At 36.2% G+C, this 18,818-nt stretch overlaps 1 protein-coding gene across 14 annotated transcripts in view; it reads left to right on the top strand.

Moving 5' to 3' along the window:
- Positions 1–18,818, top strand: part of UBR5 (ubiquitin protein ligase E3 component n-recognin 5) — an 87,002-nt gene that overhangs the window by 32,456 nt on the left and 35,728 nt on the right. For 11 of the 14 annotated variants that reach the window (XM_085053350.1, XM_085053348.1, XM_085053346.1 and 8 more), the window contains 8 exons: positions 1,069–1,280; positions 5,646–5,762; positions 5,841–5,951; positions 6,663–6,817; positions 8,774–8,891; positions 9,720–9,904; positions 11,154–11,263; positions 12,893–13,005. In XM_085053350.1, coding sequence (XP_084909476.1) covers positions 1,069–1,280; positions 5,646–5,762; positions 5,841–5,951; positions 6,663–6,817; positions 8,774–8,891; positions 9,720–9,904; positions 11,154–11,263; positions 12,893–13,005 — 1,121 coding nt within the window. The remainder of the gene's footprint in view (positions 1–1,068; positions 1,281–5,645; positions 5,763–5,840; positions 5,952–6,662; positions 6,818–8,773; positions 8,892–9,719; positions 9,905–11,153; positions 11,264–12,892; positions 13,006–18,818) is intronic. The other 3 variants (XM_085053351.1, XM_085053349.1, XM_085053345.1) reach the window with 1 other exon arrangement.

Raw genomic sequence — 18,818 nt, 5'->3', positions numbered from 1 at the left:
GTACTTACAGGAAATACGTCTGTAAGACAGGCTGTTGTGTTTGGCTTATGTAAAAACTTTCCCATTTGTCTAATACAGCAAAAGACCCAAGATTTGGTGTAATCCATTGAAACTATTATATAATAATGCAGTCATCTCATGTATGTCATTCCAGTTGATTTTTGTGAGGTACTTCATAGGTTAAATGCATTTATGTGCATGTGCAAATATTCAGCATCTGACATAACTCCTTCTAAATTCCTCCTTTTTTTTCCTTTCCTAAGGTTATTCTATATAAGATGTTACCACGAATTTTATAATCCTTATTTTCCATGCATAGTTGACTCGTGGAAAGTTAGTTTGATTACCTGATTTAAAAAATTTTTCTGCATGAGCGAACTGCAGAGTACTGGCTTAGACAGTTTATAGGCCAATTGGAGGGGAAGCATTTTGGTAAGGAACATTTTCCTACGAGGATCCTTTTAAAAACTTGTCTGACTCTTGAAAAGTTTTCATTTGATCTACTAAAAGCAGATACACTTTAATTTATTAAATCCAGTCCTATGGAATATTGCTTTAAAGAAAAGGGGTTGGATTATCAAACGTATATGAGAGCTTTTTTTAATGCTTGCTTTCTTTAACCTTTTCAAATTACTGTTTTCTGGGAAAGTTGTTATGAAACTCTCTAATAAATACTCTTTTTTGGTTTGCATAAAGATATCTGATAGACTGTATAGACTTAAGATTCTTTCACTGTTGTAACCACATTGATAAAACTACAAAACTGTGCATATTATACTAGAAAACTTTAAATGGCAATGTTAAATGTATTTGGCCTCGTATAATGTAAGTGAAATTGCTCTAGCATTTTTTCATAGTGCAGAAAACTGTAAGCCTTTACTTCTAGCTTATTTTATGTTCAGTAATTCTAAAGTATTCTTGAAAGAGTTAATTTATTGAATGTTGCATGTCAGGACTATATTTTTAATCTGTGTGAGTAGATTTGACTGCTGTTAGTTGCATCCTGAAGGGTCTTTACTAGAGAGTGGCTTACTTTTATCCCACTGGTGTGACCCAATTGCATACCAGTTCTCCTTCTTCCCTTAGAGAGAGACTCTGAGCTGTTGCGTGAACGTGAGTCCGTTTTACGTTTGCGTGAACGAAGGTGGCTTGATGGAGCCTCATTTGATAATGAAAGAGGCTCAACAAGTAAGGAAGGGGAACCAAACCTGGACAAGAAGAATACACCTGTTCAAAGTCCTGTTTCTTTAGGAGATGACTTGCAGTGGTGGCCAGATAAGGTATGGAACTTTTTTAATCTATTATTTGCATGCTCTGTAATAGGTCTGTTTCGTGTTTTTCCAAATAAATACTGTGTGTTTCCTTTTTGATGATCACATCCTAATTTTGTGAGATAATATAGTAAAGCATATTCCTTATTATGTGCTTAGTTGAATTATACATAATTAATTACACCCTTATAGCTGCACTTCTGTTACCACTGTTCTAATTTTCTTCTCCGTGTGTTTTCAAGATACTGCTGTAGATCATAAGGCTTGGGTTTTTTTTTTTTTTCTTTCTTTTTTTTACTTGGGTGCTCAAAGCATTTAATTGGCAGTAGGAAACTCATGAAACAATCTAAACTATGCTTAATTAAGGAAACTTTTTTTGACAAGTGTTATTATTCCTAGAGGTACTTTCAGTTTGAGTGGGTTGGGCTTTTAAACTGCAGTGGTAAACATTGGCATTTATTTACAGTTGTGTTTTGCATTGATGAATAACTTGGTTGCTCTGTCAAAATCCTTTGGCTTTGATTAGCTGGCTTTCTTTGTAACCTTAACTCCATTTTCAAGGCAAGAAGTAACTACCACAGGAGATAAAAGTAGCAGGAATACCCGCTATATGCTACTGATTGAGTATCTGTAGTCATTGTTTTTATGGATTACCTAGATGTTTGGGGAGATGACTTTTAAAAAACCTAAACAAAATCCAAACCAACTAAACCAAACCAGAAAGCTTTCCAGGAATGGAGGTGATCATCTATGTTTGTTGGACCAAATTCTATGGACTTGGTCTAGTGTTCCCATTTCTGTTTGTCTGCAGGATCTGTGAGGTTGCTGTTTTGATCTGTCTCACTTTCTTTTTCTGTGTTCATTTCAGACTACATTTAGATAGAAAGCTTGAAAAGGGAGGTGAATACAGAGGCTTATTTCTGCTTACAGTAGCATGATGCTATTATCTTCATTTGGGCATTGAAACTGAGAAATTAAGTAACCTAAAAAGAAAGTTTGTCTAATAGTTGCTTTCTACCAGACTTGTTATATATAAAGTATTTTTGTTTTGGTTTGGGGTTGTTGGTTTTGTTTTATTTTTCCTCATCTAGTAACACTGAACTTCTGTGTCAGTAAAAGTTGGCAGCTTTTGTCCCCCTAGCTTAGAATGAGAAAATCTAGCTTGCGTAGAGAGACATTTCAGTGGTTTATCAAAGAATATTTAGACATTCCAGGAGTTTATTTCAAAGAATAGATACAGTTTAGATTTGGAGACCTGATTCATCATCTGTGTTTTGTTAATGTTGCTATGGCCATTATTACTGGTGTGGGGCATTTTTTTGTTTTATGAGAGCTAGCTGTATGCCTGCACAATTTATATATACTGAACTGCTTCCCACTTACCTGTTTGCATATACACTCATATAAACTCCAGCTTCCAGGCTTCCAGTTAAATGAAGGTATCTTACTGGAAAGGCCTTCTATTTTTATGCAAAAGTAGTTAAACTTCCTATCGTTTCATTCAGCTGAACATTTGTAAGAAATGTTTCGGTGTCTTTCTCACTATAGCCCCAGTGCAAATTTTTGTTGGTATTTTCCAACAGAAGTTCTTCAAAGTGAAGATCCTGAGGGAGATGGTTTAGCAGAGAGGTCAGTTCAGATGTTACTTCCATTTTAGAAAATAGAAAGGAGGTCTTGAAAAGTTAATGGAAAAGATAGTAAGCTAGGAGGCAAGTTAAAGCGCACAAGAAACCACTACAAAAGAACCAGTCTTGTTTGCAAATAGTTTTCCTTAATTTTTCATTATTTTGACCTTTAGAATATGAGACAGAATTGTAGTAGGCTCTGATGAGGGTGGCTAACTTTTGTTTGTGGGAGGTGAAGTACCAACCTGAGAGGCATGGATGAAACTTGTGGAAAGCTGATAGTGTTCCCAAATGCGTCAGTTTCATCCAGAATCTGAGACTGATGGTGCATAGACATGTTGCACAGGTACTCCGTTTTCTCCACCAAATAAGTGTCATCAACTGCTCAGGAACCCAAGCTAATGAGTACATTCTTCTGATGTTTCAAATCTTGTTGCACTGTAGTACTCTCAGTCTACACTTGCACCGTATCAGCCTTGTGCCATATGTGTCAGAGCCACTCTGTAGTATGGTGAGCACGGCTGGTTTTTCCCTGCTTGACTGTAATTAGGTGCAAACCAAGCCTTTAGTTTTTTCAAGTAGGTGTGTTCTGCTTAGCTGTTGGGAAACTAAGATTTTGTCAATAATCTGCATCATCTTCAAGTATGTTAATTTCTCTGGTCTGAAATCAGAATTTGTAGTTGAACACAAGTCTCAGGTTACAGAAGCAGAGCTGTTGTGTGGTTCATGCATCTTTGGGCAGTTGGTTGAATGGCCCTCTGGAGGTGAATGTAGCATTGATCCTGGAGCACTTAGGTCCCAACTGGTAATATTTTAATGGAAAGGAGAAAAAAATTTTGATTGGCAGGTCTCTCTAATATTCAGCTTCTGCTACAAAGCTGTTTACAAAAAATTGTAAAATATGTTAGCAAGATGAAAAGTCATAATGAGAGTGTCTTGGAGCAAAAATTAATTGCTTTCCATACTTAACTCTGAGGCATTAGGCCAGATAACTTCTGAAGATTCATGTATGCTGATGAAGTAGAGATGTATCTCATTAGACTACAGTAGGTTCTGATGGACAGTTCTTTCTCAGAATGTGCCATGTTTATGCCATGGCAGGTATTAATAACCATGATGTGGATTAGTATTTTTATTACTTCGGTGCTGTGTTGGTAGATGTCCTCCAGAGCAAAATACTTCTCTAAAGATTTAACCAATTCTAGAGCTTGTTATCAGGGTATAAAAGAGAATTGCTTGTGATTGCTTCTGTCCTTTCCTCATGCTGCTTTTCTCTTTTTCCCAAAATGCTGGTGAGCATTTTGAGCATTTGGTAAGAGCTTTACTGAATGCATTCTGTGTTACTCAAGGACACTCACACCTTTTGGAATGCACAGTTTTAGGCATGAAAACAGTAAAAAAACAGTGTAAATCCAGACTTCCGAAACTAAAAGTGTTTCTACTTTTAAATTTCTGTGGCAAAAAGTCTCCTAATTTTGGGGCAGATAAGTGTACTGGATGATAGGACTTTTTAATGACTAAGTCCAGTGTCCCCTCAGATAGTTTAAGTACTTTAATGTGGTGTATTGTAATCTGAGAGAGGCAGTTAAAGATACTCATCTGGGAGATAACCACTGCAGAGAAGACTAGATACCATATACCTCCCTTCCAGATCTGTAGCTGTGGAAGATAGCATTTGATTTCATACCAGTTTTGTTTTTTCATTTTCTGTAAAGCTGTATTCTCCTGCAAGTGGAAGGAAAATTTGAGTTATTACTACTAAGGAACTTCAGAAAGAATATGTTTGTCCTATAGCTGTACTTGCTGAGGAGCAATGAAACATTACAAATACTTCTTAGTAAACAGAATTAAATATTTTTTGAAAACACTCAAATTCTCTGTAGTTTGAGATCTATTTCAATACAAGGAGGAACAGGAATTTGGAAAAATGAGGTTGTAACATTGCATAGTTGCAGCAACATTGATACAAAACCCAGTCTAAGAGGGAGGAAAACAGACCTGGGAGATCTGTGTAGGTACAGGATGAAGCAAATGAACAAAGCGATTCTGTGTAAGTAGTAGAAAGATACCAGATGAGTTTTGATAAAGTGTTAAAAAGGAGAAAAGGGCGAGAGGAATAACCAATAATTAGAAACTTCCAGCATATGAAGTTATAATGATGTATTATTGAGACATGCAGCATACTGATTTTTTTTTAACTTGATGTTTGCAGTTCCTTTCTTTCAGAAGTGAAAGATAAGAATTGTTTAACTGATGAAACAGTGAATTTGATAAGTGATTTCTACGTAGCTTGAAAGATACCTTCCTGACCACACTTAGTAATGGAATAATGGAATTATGTTGCTTTTTTTCGCTATTTCAAAAAGCCAGAATTTCAAGCAGAAACTTTATTTTTCAATGTCACAAGTCAAGAGATCTTCTCGTCTTTGATTTTATGAGCACTGTGGTGTCTTTAAACACTGTGGAAGCTCTTAATAAATTGTCCAAGTTAATTGCCATGTATATGCTATTGCTAAAGTTCAGGGAAATAATATCTCTCTCTTCTCTCACTTTATCAGAAGCAATGATGCTTTGTGTGTGAGGGCATGCTGAGCTTGAGACAATCTGGATGCGTCTTTATTTTCAGGTTCAACATTCATGGTTCTGGAAAAAAACTTAACAATTCCAAGTTCATTTTTTGGCATTTATATGTTTTTATAGAAGCGTTTGTAATATCTCTGTCTTAGATGTCGTATTTCTGTGTTTGTAGGATGGAACAAAGTTTATTTCTATCGGAGCTCTATATTCTGAGCTCGTGGCTGTTAGCAGTAAAGGAGAACTCTATCAATGGAAGTGGAGTGAATCAGAGCCTTACAGAAATGCACAGGTACTGTACAGCTTTAAATGCTTCCCTTCAGAATGATTATATGCTTTGAATACCTAAAATATTGTTTTGTTTCCAAAGAATCCTTCGCTACATCATCCACGAGCCATGTTCTTGGGGTTAACCAATGAAAAGATAGTGCTCCTTTCTGCAAATAGTATTAGAGCAACTGTTGCCACGGAAAATAACAAGGTATGAAATGTTTGCTGGTTGCTGAGTTTGACAAGACTAGGTTTTTTCAATTACTTGCAGTATATTATAGGGAAGTTGTTTCTTCAGCTTCTTCTAGAAAGTATTTAGTTGATTTGCTCACTCATTTCTTTTCCTCCCATATGGTGTTTTGTAGAAATGCAAAAAGTTAAAAAAAAATTCTGTCAAATTTAAAGCTGAAACAGTGAAAAGATACCTGGTTTACCTGATCAGCTGAAATACTTGAATTTATGCTGTTACAGTAGAAACTGACACTGTTTGAGAATAGAGAAGCTTGTTAATATGCTGTATAGATTTAGTAGAAAAACTAAGGACATTGAAGCATGCAGTGATGTAAAGTAAGTTATCTAAGTAGGCTTTTCAGCCGACTTGAGTGAACTTGAAACTGATTTGTTTAAGACACCAACACATCCATATACTTTAGGACAGGTTTCTCTGTTTTTTTTCCCCAACCTTTTTTGTTAAGGTTGAGGACTGAAAATAGAGGGGAAAACAATTCTGAAAAGCTCTCATTTGGGGAAAGAAAAGATGGTAGGGGATAAATTTCTGAAGGGTATAATTGTTTTTTTGTTCTGTGATGTGTTCCCCCCCCACACTTCAAAACTAGGAAATGTTACATTAAAGATGCAACTGACAAGCAACTTTCCTTTTTTTCCTCTACCTTCTCTTTTCCTTTCTTTCCTTCTCCCTTAGGTTGCTACATGGGTAGATGAAACTTTAAGCTCCGTAGCTTCTAAATTAGAACACACTGCACAGACATACTCAGAGCTTCAGGGAGAACGGATTGTTTCTTTACATTGTTGTGCTCTTTACACGTGTGCTCAACTAGAGAACAACTTGTATTGGTGGTAAGTAAATACTGTGTTTGTGTACAACAGTATAGATGCTCTGGATGTCTTCATGACTTTGGCTCTGAGAAGCATTTCAAAGTTATTGAACCACCACTGCTCTGAGTTCTGTAAATCTGCACTTGAGCTTAGGTTCCCTTTTAAAAGTATATTTATTCTATTTTTTAATGCCTAAAGCTTTTGGATCCAGTTATAACATCTTTAACAGAATGAGGTCATTCTTTCAGGAGATGTGTGTAAATGCTTTAGCATTCAGATGTATCAGTGCTACACAGGATCAGAAAATAATCTTCTCTATACCTTTCGGGCCTTTTTCACATTATAAATACTGAACAAATTTACCTGCATGTGAGGTTGATGTTCTTCTGTCTGCCTCCATTAGAAAATTTGGTCTGTTAGTTTGTAGTCTAAATCTTAAAGGGGGGGGGAAATAACATCAGATGGTCCCTCTGGAGTTTGTTGTTAAAATATAACACTTAATAACATAGAATATGAAATGTTGGTTCAAATATTTTAACTAACTAATTGACTGTTAAGAAGCCTATGCCACAAAAAACCCCAAACAAAGCCAAGCAAAAACAAACCCTCAAAAATAATGCTTTCAAAAGGGCTCTGAAATGAGTTTCTAATTTAAGTTTATTCATTGAGTAATACTAATGCATTGTCAGCATGCATTATTTTTCAGTGTGTCAGAAGTCATTGCATTATGTATCATGCCCAAAGTTCAAGTGGCTTTGAGGCATAGATGGGTTAAATACTTGATGACGAGCTGGAAATCAGAGCATTGAAAATGAATTCTATGAAACTGCTTTCTCATTAAATTTTATTAACTCTGTGGAAAATAAATTTAAGTAGAATTGTAGTTAGGCTTGTAAACACAGACATATTTAATTCTTACTTCTAGTTCCAGATCTCAAAACTACACCTTTCTGGCTTTTCACCCTTTCACTATGTCATGACTGACATGACACACTTTAATTACTCTTCATATAGAAACTACTAAGCCATAACATTGGAGATACTTGGCTATTAAAACCTTCCATCTTTACTGGAATAATCGGTGCAAAATACAAAAAGACTTACTAGCATTTATATGTAGTCTTTGGAAGCAATTTACAAACTAACATGTCTTTTTCTGGTTAAACATCGGCTGTGGTGATTTTATATTACCAGATTGATGTAGACAGAAGCTTCTGTTACTACTGATACTCTTAGTTACAGTGATCTGTAGTACATGAGACAGGATTTCAGTTTCCAATGTTGCACAGGACTGATGCTTTTCATGTTTTACTTAACATGAAGGAGCCTTTTGAATCAAAGCTTCTAACTGTATAAGCCATTGACTAAAACATGAAGTATCAAAATAATAAGCATGCTTAACTGTTTATTGAGGCATGATTTTCAGCTAAACCGAGCGGATCCAGTTACAAAAGAAGTGTTCTTTTTTATCCTCTCTTGCAGCAAAAGTAAGGGTCCCAGGCTCTTTCAGCTGTGTCCCCACACAGAAAGTGAGGCTTTTAGAATTTAGAAACAAAAAAGCTTTTCTTGTTCCCCAGAGATTGCACATTCTGGAAATTATCACTAGTTGTGGGAAAGATATCCTCAAGTTAAGAGAGGCAACCTGCATCTTGAAAGCTGTGACTAGAGCACACCACTTGTGACAGAGATCTTGCACACTTCAGACTGGAAGGAAAGCCATTTGGCTGTGAAATCACTTGTGTGCTCTGCCTCTTCTTCTTCCTCCTAATAAATTGGCCAGTTGAGATGAATTTGGAAAGTGGGGGTATATATGGAAAAAGATGACATTTCTGCAGTGCTTTGAGATTTTGGAGAATGTGGCACCCACAGTTGTATGTATGATCATGCGTACATTAAGCAGAAGGAATAAACTGTTCAAAGTTCTGAACAAAGCTTTTCTTTCACAGCCTTTCTGAAATAACATGCATTTTTCCACAGGGGTGTAGTTCCTTTCAGCCAAAGGAAGAAAATGCTAGAAAAGGCCAGAGCAAAAAATAAAAAGCCGAAGTCTAGTGCTGGTATCTCCTCTATGCCAAACATAACTGTTGGAACCCAGGCAAGTACAGCTGTCACCAGTGGCACTTTTACCATGCTGTATGATGAGCTTACAACCTGCTCTTAAAAAAAACCACAGCAAAATTAATTGGCACAAAAAGTTATGCACAAAAGTGATAGCAATGACATGGAATTAAAATAGTGTGTTTTAATTATGTGAATGTAAATGGCTTTGTCCTGTTAGTGTTGTTACTGTTTTATAAGTATGTCTGTTGTTGCACATGTGGAGGAACAAGCTGTACTCATGCAAAGTACTTCTGTTTTAACTTACCTACTGATTCTGTATTTTGAGAGAAAGTAAGTATTGAAATACAATTCCTGATAGAACAAATAGCTTTGTAAATGATTAGGCATTTAAGTGCCTGCAGTATTAATATCTGGGTTTGATTTATTTATGCATTGCAATAGATCTTTGGTTTGAAGCCTTTACCATAAAGGCTAATAACTGGTATAGAGGATTTTTTTTGGGGATCAGAACTATAACTAGTATGAGACAAATCAGCTCTTTCATAGGGACCACATTCCTTTTGATTCCAAAACCATTCTAATTGACACTGTGAGGAGTCTCTGTTATTGTATTAATTGTTCCTTTTGTGGTTGAGTTTCTAAATATTATATGTTAAACAGTTGTCGTGCTAAAGCTGTCGCTTTCAGCTGTGAATTGCACAACAACTTCTTTTTCCATACATAATGCTGACTTTCCTTTTCCCCTGATTCCCTAAGTTTTTTTTATTTTGGCTACTATATATGCCACCAAGAAAATGATGTCCATATGATTTCTCTCAGTAGAATCCATTTCTCTCATAGAAATAAATATTTCTATCTGTAGGTGTGTTTAAGAAATAACCCCCTCTATCATGCTGGAGCAGTTGCTTTTTCAATCAGTGCTGGAATTCCTAAAGTTGGTGTGTTAATGGAATCTGTTTGGAACATGAATGACAGCTGTCGATTTCAGCTTCGGTCGCCCGAGAGCTTGAAAAACATGGAGAAAGCCAGCAAAACTACTGAGGCAAAGTAAGTGTGGAGAACACATGCGCTCATACACACTGATCGTTTACTTGATACTCTCTGCAACTGGGGAGTAATAATGGAGAAGGAACGTCAGATTTTTATAACTGTGAAAATTCTGCCTTCTTTATAAGATACTAGGTTTATTGTAAACTCAGCTGGATGTGCAGAAATGCTCACTGCAGGAAAGGTGTCTTAGTTGTGTAAAATCACGATGAGCATGTGACGTGCAGAAGGAGTATTAAGTGAAGGCTTGGCTACGGTGTTTCCTAAAGTTTCGAAGATTTTATATTTTAATAGCTGAAAAGGAACCAGCTGTTTTCTGGCTCTTCATGGAGTTAACAGATCTGTTTCATCCCCTCCATAGTTGTATCAGTTTTAAAAAAAACAGTGGGAGATCACAAGTCAGGATTAAAATTTAATAGGAAAATTAAAAAAAGAATAAGTGCAATAATACAAGGAAAAGCACTGACAGTCAGATACAACCTGGCACCCTGTTGGGGTGGTGGTAGCAGTCCAAATGAAGTAGTTAGTTTGAAGCAGTGATCCTGTGGAAGGTCTGGTCTCCACCTGAAGGTTCAGCCGTAGCTCTTGTCCTCTGGGAACCCAGTAGACAGGGCTAACTTGGGCAGTTCCAAGGCCAGGTTATATCCAGGTGGGAATGCATGGCTTCTCCCTCCTGGGTGGAGCATCTCACAATAGGGTAAGTCCATGAGTCATGGGGTCTTGATGGCCCATTGTCTGTTATCAGGGGTGAGTCACAGCAGTAGATAACAGCCAATGCCCTACAGCTGGTGGTAATAGAATACTAAATACATCTATATTGTAACCTGGGACAATAGTTCGAAAAAAAAATTTGGGTTTACAACTGCCATTTAAATGTTTCTTAAGGCAGATTTAAACAATTTCAAGTAAAGCTTGAAAATGTTTACCAGTTCTGGAGTTTCAGGTTACTGTATAAAGGTAATAATTCTTCCTGTCTTCAAATAAAGCTCATCATGTTTATTTTCTGTAATAGTGTATCTATGCTCAGTTAATGTTAAAAAGCTAATCCTTGATGAGGCAGCATTGCACATTGTTCCCAACATCAAAATTTAGATTCCTGTCAGTTAGGATGGTTGTTCACAAGTGTGGAGTCACTTCTTTAAGGTATTATTAAAGGAACAATGCTGGGATACGCTGATACTTTGTCCATTGTCACAAAAAAGATTTCACTTTTTTCTTTCTTCATTCTAAGTACTGCCTTTTATTCTAGACCTGAAAGCAAACAGGAACCAGTGAAAACTGAGATGGGTCCTCCACCATCCCCAGCTTCCACTTGTAGTGATGCATCTTCAATAGCAAGCAGTGCATCAATGCCATATAGTAAGTAATGTGTAGTGCACAGTAACATAAAACATTTGTAAATAAAAAGTTTCCAGAAAAAGCAGTTCTGCTGTGATTCTGCACTAATTTCAGAATCCTTCCGTCTTTCAGTCTGTCCTGCAGTATAGATAAAGGGTTTTGTAACAGACTTTGAATAATCGGTGAATTGTCAGTGTTAAATGTTAAATGTCAGTGTTAAATGAATGTTAAATGAAAGCAGTGTCTGCTTGATACGAGGTGCATCTGCAAGTGTAACAGTTCTCAGAATCAAAAGTATCTTTCAGGAGGTGATCAAGAGGAAGTCTGAAGATACGATATGTTTAATTGCAATGTGATAATGAGTTTCCTTTCCCTAAAAGCCTAGAAGTTGAACTTGTTTTGGAAGACTCCTTTAAAGATTAAGCTGGTGTTGAACAGCTTGCCTTGCAGTTGAATTTCAATGCAGAAAGCAGTAGTTTGTATCTATTACAGAAAATGTCTAAAACAAGACATTCTTTACTGGCATACACAAGCAGTCATAGAAGTTTTCTAGTACAAGTTGTGCATAAAAACCTGAAAGGCTACATCCAAATTTGTGTAACCTGACTCCTTAAGCAGTTTCTCCTCTCCATTTAAACACATAGGTTTATACAGTATTAATTACAATGTCATCATTTGAAGAAACGTTCTCTCTGCAGCTTTTTCTTCTAATTGTTCACAAACTGAAGTTTTAGGAGGCATTGACCTCATGACAGAAGTGGCCTCATGCAGTGACTGAGAATCTCATATGCTCAGATCTGCAGCACTCACTAATTTTACTTGAAGTCTTTTAGTATTGATTTCTTTTGCAGTTCATTCAGCTGTTACTTTTGACTGACTGCAACTTTGCTTGGGCTTTTGAACTAGTGTTTGAAGTTAACTGTGCAATTAGCTTTGAAGTTCTCTGCTTCTTACTTTAAATATGTTGATAGCATTAATTACGCTATATACTCAACTTGGAAGATTAAAGGTTCTGTCGGTGTTAATTTAGCCATGTTATATATTTTGATGTGATTCTGAGTGTACTACAGTTACTGTTCAGATAAAGTCTTTGCAGCAAATCTAACTATTGCAATTGCCATTAGCCCAAATAGCTATTTTCTGCCTCATTTGCTATTCTTCTAGAAGTTCACCAAGTAATCCATATGTAGGCAAGCAGACTTTTTGTAAGGTTGATATAAAGCACTGTAGCGGGGTGACTGAATGGTCTCACGATGTCAGCCATTTTACTCACAGCACGAGTAACTGAGCCCTGCCAAAACGGGGCTTGCTCCTTGTACTGTATTTTTTTGTATTCTAATTATTGTATTATTTAAAATTTAAAAATACATGTTGTATTCTAATTACTTTTCGTGTCTTCAAAAATTGCTTTGCTTATCATATAGGTTTTATTAGTGCTAAATTCATAGAAAAACATGAAAGTGACATGATATACTTGTTAGGTAGCTCTGACTCTTAAAGTTGTGTTCTTGTTAACCTCTTGTAAATTTCTACATTTGACTGCTGATAATCTTTTTAGGGGAAAGGTTTGATGTTTACTGAACATTGCATTTTGATGCTTTGATTAAGCGTTTCAAGTCTTTCTTTTTGGTAATAACTTTTTTCTCTCAGAGCGACGACGATCTACTCCTGCCCCAAAAGAGGAGGAGAAAGTGAATGAGGAACAGTGGTCTCTGAGGGAAGTTGTGTTTGTGGAAGATGTTAAGAACGTTCCTGTTGGCAAGGTTTGTCTAAAATCTAAAATACACTGTCCAATTGTATTTGGGGAGGAAAGGCGGAAAAAAAAAATTGTTTTTCTCTTAGATGCACTGTTAAAAAAAGTCATATTTTTGGGGATGCTTGAGAGTGTTTCTGATGAGTATGGCTTTTTCTCCATAACACAGTGATAATTCTAGAGTGGATGTGTTGTGAGTAAAACATGATGAATCTTAAAAAATTATATTCTGGTATTTCAAGTTGAACCACAATATTAAGAAAAGCAGATGTGGTTTTATCCATAATACTGTTTTGTTGCCTTGAGCAGTAACGCCCACATGTCCAATGAGATTGTGAAGGGTTTCACCTGTTGTGACTGACTTTTACAGACACGTAGGTAGAATGTTTGGGTGAACCTCATGTTCTGGCAACCAAAGAACAAAAATATTTTAATTAGAAATCACATGCTTCATTAATATGATTAGAAAGTTACTTGATTTATTACTCCAGAAGAATCTCTTTGTTTAATCTTGTAATGTTTTCATTTTTTCTCTAATAGACTTTTGTTCTGACTCAAGAGCCATATAGAGGAAAATACTCCCTTTTCCCCTTTGGCATTGTTGTGCAATGTTAGGAGGGATTAGGTCCTCTAGACAGTTCTCTGGTATGCTTTTTAAAAATAAAAGCAACAAGAAAGCCAATAAGGTTTTCCTGCAAAGGAAAAGATTAAGTTGCTTTCTACTTGCTTCCTAGAATATTTAAAAAAAATGTTACCAGAAGAGGATAAATAACTGTCAAACAGAAGGCAGCTGAAGTTAGTAGGAGTTATTTACCTTGCATCCCTAATGCGTTTACCTGTTTGGCAGCATAAGATTTGCCTTGAGCAGTATGTTTGAAAGGAGGAGGCTCACAATGAATTTTCATTATCAAGTTTAGGTAATTTCTGCAGAAATGAAGCAACTTAGTTCATTGAAACAGTTCAGTTTTGGTAAATAAGATTTTGAGATGTAGTTAAAGTTGCTGAAACTGTTGTTTTCCTCTGATACCAGATTTGAGAAAGTCCCTTTTGTCCTTATCTGTCCTTCCTGTTTTAGATCCTAAGATTTTCAGTACAGAGACTGTTGTACTATTTCTCCATACAGTTGCAATACAGTCTGTGCATTGCATCAAGAACTACTATAATAAATATAAAAGAGCTTGAATTTTTATGTAACATTTTCACTGAAGTGCTAAAACCAGTAAGTGGCATGTCTTCTGGATAGAGTTACTGGTGCTGAGTCTATTCTAAATCACTTGTTTATGGCAAAAATGCTTTTTTTCCTTCATAAAGCACGCTGTCCTTTGCTAGTGATGTTTACCGCCAGTCGTGTTTTTCCTTTTTACAGTTTTGTAACATTTTATCTTTAAAGTTCAGGTAGAATCCAGCAGACAAAATCGTAACTACTTTTTGCTTGGTGGTGTCCAGGTTAAAGACAGAAATGCAGTTTATAACAAGGGAATAAACAAGTTTATGCCTTGCTACATGTTCTGTTAGTAATTCAGATCAGTTATGTCATTGTATGAAAAAAAACCCTACAGAGGCACCTTAGTCTGCAGAAGTGTTACCCTTGGCAGTTTTTTCCTAAAGGCTCCAGAGTAAAGTTGTTCTTTCTGGAACAGTAGTGGTTGTAATTTAGCTTGCTGTGAGCTGAATTAGGCACAAAGAGTATTTGAATTCTGAATAATCTGACCATCTATCCATGAGTAATTTTTGAATGTGTGTGTACAGAGGTTCAGACTGCAAAAATATAATTATATGGGTTTGGACTCCTAGGACTTAATGAGTGAAGAAGTTCAACCCTTTTATAGTTCAACCATATGTACATTAATCTGGTCTTCCATGATCTTCTCTTAACTGACTTACAATCTGAAAAGTGACGTCTTTGATGTATTGTCATGGGTGGCTTCTGTGGCCTGAGCATCTTGCATGAGAATACAGTATTCCAGTGTAACCTCAGAACAAGTTAGCCTTGATGTTTCAGAAGATTGGAAAGGCTTTGAAGCTTCTTTGAGTTTTAAGAACATGATGTTACAAAGTGTGGTCTTAATGGAGCAACACTTAGCTTCTCTCAGAGGGCTGTCATCCAGTAAAATACATGGCCATGGAGCATGTGAATACTGGTGTGTCTTTGAGAAATACACACTGGTAATTTGGTGGATAGTTTTGGGCACAATATGAAGTCAATTGCACTAAACTAATTGTTTTCTGAGGCCAAAAATTGCTTTATATAATGATTCAGATATGAAGGAGTAAGAAGAATAAAACAATTATTTTTGTCCTTTTACTTGAAAAGGCATCTGAAAGTTTGAACATTTATGTTCTTTAGAATAAAGTGAACAAAGTGTGGTAGCCATGAGCTTCTGTCAAAATGTTTGCCACCTTTTAAAAGTATTTCTATAATTCTTCGTTTTACACAAAAAGAAGAATTTTCACTTAGTTTTCAGGAGGTGGAATTTGGAGAGGAAAGGAAGGGGTTCAGATTTACAGATGTGCAGCCTGTGTTCCTGAAGTAGTTTTGTTTTTAGAAGTTTTATGTCCCCATGCTTTTGGATGTATGCAGCAGCTTCATGATGTCTCTAAAAAATGCTTGTTTAAAATCCTTCCACAACCCCTGCTGTGTTCTGTAGAGTGGTGAGCAGATAGAAAATGTTGACTTCTAAGGTGCCTGTGTCTCTCTGGGCACTGTTGATAATATGACAGCTCTGCCCTGAGTGCTAAGATCCAGGATAAGTGTTTGTGATTATTCTGATACCAGTAGATCATGCAACCCTCATTGTACACGCTGCTTTGTAAGTGTGGATTACATATGATGCCAAAGCAGTGAATGATCAGAGTGTGATGAAAGTGCAAGAGTTCTTACACTGGGGTGGTCTTGAAAGAAATTGATAAAGCATGTCTGCTAGACATACTCTTGTAGTTAGTTATTTTGCCTCTTGGAATTTATTACCTTCCAGTCTCATTTCAATTTAAATCCTTCATGGCTTGGAACAAAAGTAAGTCTTTATTCCTCCAAGTCCATCACTAGATGGAAGAGGTAATCATTACAGGATTATCTATCTAATGGAAGACTGATGGAATGAAATAGCCTGGCACTTGTCCCATCTCTTGTCTGTGTTGGTGAGAAGTCTGATTGAGTGTTCTTTGAGTGTTGTGGAGAAAAGATATGGGCTGAAATAAGCCTTTGTTACTGCTCACTGGTATGAGAGGGATAAAAGCTTTTTTCTGGTGATGCCATGCGCTTTGGGATAGTCTACTTAATCACATTAGCCTCTGGATCTCTTCTGAAATGGCTTAAATGGTGTCTGAAACCACTGTTAGAACACAGGGATGGGGAATCTTGGGTTGGAGCTGCTTTTTTCTTCTTTGGCAGCTGCAGTTCGTTTGGTCTGAGGCTTTCCATTGGCAGTGTCCAAGGCCTCCCCAAACTGCTTCTGGTCATCAAAGTTATCCTCAACCAGGTGAGACTCCTGTGTATCAACAGTTTTGCAGTTCCTACCCCCAGAAAGCCTGTCAGCTTAGGAATTTTGTAAAAGATAAATATGGATTGAATAATTTGTTCTTACTTTGTATTGCATTGTTTCAGTCAGTCACTTGAGTTTTTTTTTTCCCCCCTTGGATTCCTGTCTGAGATTGAAACCTTCCAATAAAGAAGGATAAATTGAAAGAGTTCAGACTGGATCTTGCCCCAGAAGAGTTACCCACTCTTTATTAGGAATCTGTTTGTAACCCTTCAAAGCTGAGTATTTTAAAAAATTGTGTCAGTATTTCTTTGAAAGTGCTCATTCTACCTTTGGAGTAGAGCTAGAAGCCTCTTCTCTGTTAAAATTTCTTCTGTTCCAATAAGAAGATTGGATAGGAAATAAAAAATGTATTTCCCCTGGTCTTCTGCCGCTGCGTTTTGAAGAAGAATGTAGTGATTGTAGACAAGGAAAGATTCAACGATTACCAGTGGCATTCTGGTGTCAGGGACTGTGGCAGTGGGTTGACAGTAAGGATAAAGAAGTTAGCAACTATGTTCATCTTTCAGTTTCTCAAATAATTTTTTTTTTAAAATTCCATTTAAAAGAAAGACCAGATGTTGTTCTCTTGTAGTAGAAAATGCACTAAAAAGTATTCTACTTTACAGAAAAAAAATCTTTAAACTTTCATTTTATTGCTTGCTTTTTTGATTTGATTAATTTTTTAAATTAAGTCCTAATAAGGCACACCTTGTATATGTAGTTCTGTAAAATGCTTGTTTCTAATTGGTGAAACTTTGGTGTTGGGAGTATCAGCAGTGTAGAGTATGTTAGTTCTGTAAGCTAAAGCATCTAAGTCCTTTAAGCTTTTGCATTTTATTTTTGTTAATGAGTTTTTCAGTTATCTCAGACTTATATAATTTCAATTAAAGAGGAATGTTTATGTTGCATGTTTATCTTGTTTGGTGCTGGTTCATTATACCACATCTCTGCTTTGGAGCTTTCTGTGTACAATTGCTGTCAAATGCTTCACTCAAGCTCCTTGCTCACTACAGATAGTTTTATCTGCTCACTCAGCAGATAGTTTTATTTTCTTTTTGTAGAACAGTCAGTAGCTGTAGTAGTACCTTTAACTAAAGAACTAATTTTAGTTACCCTTTGAAGAGGTATCTTCTTAGCCAAATCATAATAAGCATGTTTTCCAGTTTTTAAAGATACATGATTTTCTTCTAGAATGGGAAAGAAAAAAATATTTGTCATGTGGATGCTATAAGAGTTCCAGCACTTAAAAACTGTCATCATTTCTCTGAACACATCAAAAGTGATGTGAGAAGTGATGTAGTTGATAACACTTAAGAGCAGCCAGAAAGCATGTTGTAAAAACCTTTTGATTATGAAGATAGGGTATGTTTAAAACTGGGGAGTTGTACCTTTCCTTAAGGTGTGTTTCCCTTCAGAAAGCTGCCCAAATTTATAAAGTTCTTGTAGCAACATGTAGTCATTTAAGAAAAAAGAAAAAGATTCTACATGTTGGACTAGAAGCTCTGATTGAGCCCTTGGCATGCAAGTACAGGCTTATAAGTTAGTGTGATTATCTTAGAAACATCTAAATTTACATGGAGTAAACTTTTTAACTAAACAACTGTTTTTGTCTAGAGTTGTCTTGCAAATCCCAATAGAAATGATACTGAAACAGACTATACTGTCTTTGTATAGTCCAGATGATGGTTAATATTTGTGAGTCTTTTGACTAGGTCTGAATTTTAAAACTTTTGGATAGTATTCTTAGAGCTATCAGTGATGCTCTACTACTAGAACTTGTAATTCTTCTTCTAGAGTGAAATTTCATGAAGCACGTGGGGAGCAAGTGCTGTAACTATCCACAGTAATCTTTGTTATAGAAAAAAATATGCTAATGCTTTAAGGTTTGTCAATATATAATTTTCTCTAGTGCACTTGATAGGCTGCACTTAGCTAGAGAAATTGGGAGAAAACATGGAAGTGCCTGGGTTTTTATTACATACAAGATACTGAAAATTTGAGAGGTGTTTTTTATTGTTGGAGACCTTTTAGATAAAGCTGGTTATACCTGGACCTTTGTTAAGCACTTTCTGTGTAGAAGCTGCTGAGGATTTAGGGCTTATTAAAGACTGCTGGTTGCTTATAACTAGTTTTGATCAAGACTGAGAGCATACAGAATTCTTATTTCTGCTCATAATTAAAACATTGTCTGTCCTTTCTCCACCCCCTTCTGCCTTAGCTTTATTTTCCTTTTGAGAAAATTATGGTCTGAACTGGAAATTCAAAGGGCCTTGCTGTTTGGTGATAGCATAAGAAGTTCTTA

This window comes from Lichenostomus cassidix, chromosome 2 (genome assembly GCF_008360975.1).
Source record: "Lichenostomus cassidix isolate B80296 chromosome 2, HeHo_3.0, whole genome shotgun sequence".
NCBI lineage: Eukaryota > Metazoa > Chordata > Aves > Passeriformes > Meliphagidae > Lichenostomus > Lichenostomus cassidix.
The sequence above is the reverse complement of the archived record's forward strand: the minus strand, read 5'-3'. Positions and strand labels throughout refer to the sequence as shown.